This window comes from Ammodytes marinus, assembly GCF_949987685.1.
Source record: "Ammodytes marinus genome assembly, chromosome: 11".
In the NCBI taxonomy this organism is placed as follows: Eukaryota; Metazoa; Chordata; class Actinopteri; order Uranoscopiformes; family Ammodytidae; genus Ammodytes; species Ammodytes marinus.
This window is the reverse complement of record NC_137215.1, coordinates 517,773-522,772: the sequence shown is the minus strand read 5'-3', so window position 1 is coordinate 522,772 and position 5,000 is coordinate 517,773. Positions and strand designations below refer to the sequence as shown.

At 49.1% G+C, this 5,000-nt stretch overlaps 1 protein-coding gene across 2 annotated transcripts in view; it reads right to left on the bottom strand.

Moving 5' to 3' along the window:
* The window catches only part of apmap (adipocyte plasma membrane associated protein), an 18,950-nt gene that overhangs the window by 4,155 nt on the left and 9,795 nt on the right, over positions 1 to 5,000 (bottom strand). For both annotated transcript variants that reach the window (XM_080037153.1, XM_080037152.1), the window contains 3 exons: positions 4,693 to 4,867; positions 3,088 to 3,222; positions 1,782 to 1,974 (listed from right to left, as the gene is read on the bottom strand). In XM_080037153.1, coding sequence (XP_079893279.1) covers positions 1,782 to 1,974; positions 3,088 to 3,222; positions 4,693 to 4,867 — 503 coding nt within the window. The remainder of the gene's footprint in view (positions 1 to 1,781; positions 1,975 to 3,087; positions 3,223 to 4,692; positions 4,868 to 5,000) is intronic.

Below are 5,000 nucleotides of genomic sequence, written 5' to 3'. Positions count from 1 at the left end.
GCATTTAAATGTAATGGACATAAATAATATAGAACATGATAAATAGTTTTCAAAATAAGACAATAAAATGCAATGTGTACACACTGGTTAAACCACTTATGCAAACTCCAATAAAGTAGAGAGTAAATAAATATCAGATTGGTCCATCTAAAGCAGGGGTCACCAACCTTTTTGAACCTGAGGGCTACTTCATGGGTACTGAGTCATACGAAGGGCACCCAGTTTGATACACTCTTCTGAAATAACACATTTGCTCAGTTTGCCTTTAGTTATATATTATTATTAATGATTAATGATACTCATCTATGTGAAGACACTGATCATGTTAAAGATTTCTCACAATAATGATCAACAATGACTTAAAAAAGGTGGGAAACAGATTATTATGCAATTTTTAGAACAGGCCTGTGGGCGCCTCATATGGTCCCCGCGGGCACTGTGTTGGTGACTCCTGGGTAGGGTTAGGGCTCTGTGTTGGTGACCCCTGGGTAGGGTTAGGGCACTGTGTTGGTGACCCCTGGGTAGGGTTAGGGCTCTGTGTTGGTGACCCCTGGGTAGGGTTAGGGCTCTGTGTTGGTGACCCCTGGGTAGGGTTAGGGCACTGTGTTGGTGACCCCTGGGTAGGGTTAGGGCACTGTGTTGGTGACCCCTGGGTAGGGTTAGGGCACTGTGTTGGTGACCCCTGGGTAGGGTTAGGGCACTGTGTTGGTGACCCCTGGTGTAGGGTTAGGGCACTGTGTTGGTGACCCCTGGGTTAGGGCACTGTGTTGGTGACCCCTGGGTAGGGTTAGGGCACTGTGTTGGTGACCCCTGGGTAGGGTTAGGGCACTGTGTTGGTGACTCCTGGTCTAAAGGCTCCTGCACAGCGGACACGTCTCGGATAAACGGTACGAAAATGCGAATCATTTGGAACTTGAATTTTGACGCGTCCCACTATGGGAAGCAACATCTTAGAAAAATCTAACTATGTTTTAAAAAATGTACAAACACACACACACACACACACACACACACACACACACACACACACACACACACACACACACACACACACGACGTTAGTATGAGTAGGACGTTAGGACATTAGTATGAGTAGGATGTTAGTAGGGCTTTTAGTATGAGTAGGACGTTAGTAGGACATTAGTATGAGTAGGACGTTAGTAGGGCTTTTAGTATGAGTAGGACGTTAGTAGGGCTTTTAGTATGAGTAGGACGTTAGTAGGACATTAGTATGAGTAGGACGTTAGTAGGACATTAGTATGAGTAGGACGTTAGTAGGGCTTTTAGTATGAGTAGGACGTTAGTATGAGTAGGACGTTAGCAGGGCTTTTAGTATGAGTAGGACATTAGTATGAGTAGGACGTTAGTAGGGCTTTTAGTATGAGTAGGACTTTAGTATGAGTAGGACGTTAGTAGGGATTTTAGTATGAGTAGGACGTTAGTATGAGTAGGACGTTAGTAGGACATTAGTATGAGTAGGACGTTAGTAGGACATTAGTATGAGTAGGAGGTTAGTAGGGATTTTAGTATGAGTAGGACATTAGTATGAGTAGGAGGTTAGTATGAGTAGGACATTAGTATGAGTAGGACGTTAGTATGAGTAGGACGTTAGTATGAGTAGGACGTTAGTATGAGTAGGAGGTTAGTATGAGTAGGACGTTAGTATGAGTAGGAGGTTATTAGGGCTTTTAGTATGAGTAGGACTTTAGTATGAGTAGGACGTTAGTATGAGTAGGAGGTTAGTAGGGCTTTTAGAACACAGCCTGTCTGTATTTTTTTACCTTGAATATGAGTTTCTTGATCCAGGGTCTCTGAGAGAGGAAGTCCAGCATGGAGAAGCCGGGGTTGGGCCGCACCGAGGACATGGCCACCCAGTAACCTCCACTGGAACTGGGCCGGATGTTATCGGGGAATCCTGGAAGGTTGTCTATGAACGTGTCCATCCCGCCTTTATTCAGACCTGCTACATGCACCCTGAGGGGGGGAGGGAGGGAGAGGGAGGGGGAGGGAGGGAGGGAGGGGGGGGGGGAGAGAGGGAGAGAGGGAGGGAGGGAGAGGGGGAGAGGGAGGGAGGGAGGGATGGGGAGGGAGGGAGGGAGAGAGGGAGGGAGAGAGAGGGAGGAAGGGAGGGAGGGAGGGAGAGAGAGAGAGGGAGAGAGAGAGAGAGAGAGGGAGGGAGAGAGGGAGGGAGGGAGGGAGAGAGGGAGGGAGGGAGAGAGAGGGAGGGAGAGGGAGAGAGGGAGGGAGGGAGGGAGAGAGACAGAAAATTAATAGAGTAATATACGATAAATTAGATTATTTTTTAAACGGCAGTAATAAAAATATGAGAACAGGGAAAACAAAACTGTGTCACAAACTAAGAAATGCAGCTTTGATCTGATTGATGTCCTCACTCTTTAGGTCTTAAACTCAAATTGGTTCCCACAAAAATAGTATGTACAAATACACACACGCACGCACACACACACCCACAGCAACACACACACACACACACACACACACACAGAGCCCCACACACACACACACAGCAACACACACACACACACACACACACACACAAACAGCCACACACACACACCAACACACACAGGTTTAATATATACACACACACACACACACACACACACCACCAACACACACACCCACACACACACACAGAGGCACAGAGAGAGAGACAGAGAGACACACACACACCCACAACACACACACCCACACACACACACACACACAGAGGCACAGAGAGAGAGAGAGAGACACACACACACCCACACCCACACACAGCCACACACACACACACACACACACACACAGCCACACACACACACACACACACACACACACACACACAGCCACACACACACACACACACCCCCACACACACACACACACACAGCCCCACACACACACACACACACACACACACACACACACAGCCCCACACACACCCACACACACACACACACACAGCCCCACACACACACACACACACACACACACACACACACAGCCCCACACACACCCACACACACACACACACACAGCCACACACACACACACACACACACACACACACACACACACACACACCTGCGTATGCGCGCCATGGTCGTCTCTGCCACCAGGACTGATTCTTCGTCGGGCAGCAGCTGGATCCCGTTGGGGAAGCGAAGGTTCTCCATGACAACCGTCACCTCTTTGGTCTCCGTGTCAAACTCCAGAACTCTGGATAAATCAAATCAGTTTTATTTGTATCGCCCAATATCACAAATAGACATTTGCCTCAGTGGGCTTTACATTCCATACAGTATGACACCCTGCCCTTATCTATCTATCTATCTATCTATCTATCTATCTATCTATCTATCTATCTATCTATCTATCTATCTATCTATCCCTCTGCCCTTACACCCTTAGCTCGGCTGAGAAAAAACTCCCAGTAAAAAACCCTTTAACGGGATTAAAACATTTGAAGAAATCTCAGGGAGAGCGCCACTATACCGACGACTTGGCAGTCTCCTGCAACACTCCACAGTGACTGGCCGTCTTGGATCTCACCTTGCCTCCAGCCTAACTGTGGCTTGCCAAGATGGTGGGTTGAGGATGGTGCACCCTTTCCCCACCTTAAGCATCTATTGCACAAGTCTCACTTTATGCCCCCCCCCCCCCCCCCACTACTTCTTTCCCTCATCCCCTATTTCCTTCTTTCTTCAAAAGTCCTGCGGCGATGGAAGCAGAGCAGTAGGAGCAGGTCTGGAGAGACCGGAAGCTCTTAGCCCTGCGCTACACGTGAGGCGGCCTTGGATAGATGGTCGCTGGCATGGCTGGGGCTTGAAGACATCAGCTTCCAGAGGCAGCTTCCAGGGTGACTGGGCGGCCCTATTTAGGATCCGCACCGCCCACCCCACATGGGGAAAGGTCTTTGCGGATCAGGAATAGGAGAATAGGACTGCACAGCCACAGACGAACCCATCGGAAGTAGCCAAGAGCCATGGACTTTTTGATTCTTTTAATTCTTCATCCTCAAGGGCATAAATGTGACGTCATCGTCGAAATCGACGGACAACTTAAGAAGAAGAGAGTGAGTGTGTCTGTCTGTCTGCCTATCCGCCCACCCACCTGCTGTCTGTCTGTCTGTCTTACCTTCCGTCCGGTGTGTGCGTGTCTGTCTGTCTGTCTCCCACTCAGTCAGTCTGTCTGTCTGTCTGTCTGTCTGTCTGTCTGTCTGTCTGTCTACCTCTCTCCCTCTCTGTCTGTCTGTCTCTCTCTGTCTGTGTGTCTGTCTGTCTCTCTCTGTCTGTCTGTCTGCCTGTCTGTCTCCCTCTCAGTCTGTCTCTCTGCCTGCTCGCCTACCCGGCTGTCTGTCTCTCTGTCTGCCTACCCGTCTGTCTCTCTCTCTCTGTCTTACCTCCCGTCCGGCGTAGCCTCCATGATCAGATGCATAAAGTCTCTTCGCTGCCACCTGTCTGTCTGTCTGTCTGTCTGTCTGTCTGTCTGTCTGTCTGTCTGTCTGTCTGCCTGTCTCTCTCTCTGTCTGTCTGTCTGTCTGTCTGCCTGTCTATCTCCTTCTGTCTGTCTGTCTGTCTGCCTGCCTGTCTGTCTGTCTCCCTCTCTGTCTGTCTGTCTGTCTGTCTGTCTGTCTCCCTCTCTGTCTTTCTGTCTGTCTGCCCGCCTGTCTCTCTCTCTCTGTCTTACCTCCCGTCCGGCGTGGCCTCCATGATCAGATGCATAAAGTCTCGTCTCTGCCACCTGCTGGAGGAGTCAGTGAAGAAGACTTTCCTCCCGTCTTGAGTGACATCCAGGTCGTTAATGAATGACAGCTTCCTGTTAGCAACCATCTGGCCCCCGGCAACCAGGCGCTGCCATTCACCTAGACACAGAAATATAGGTTGCGTTCCGAATCTCATACTCTTTCTTTTTTCTATTCTACATACTACATCTGACGATAAAAATAATCTAGTTAGGATGCAGTAGGCATACTATTGGGACATACTTTACTCTCT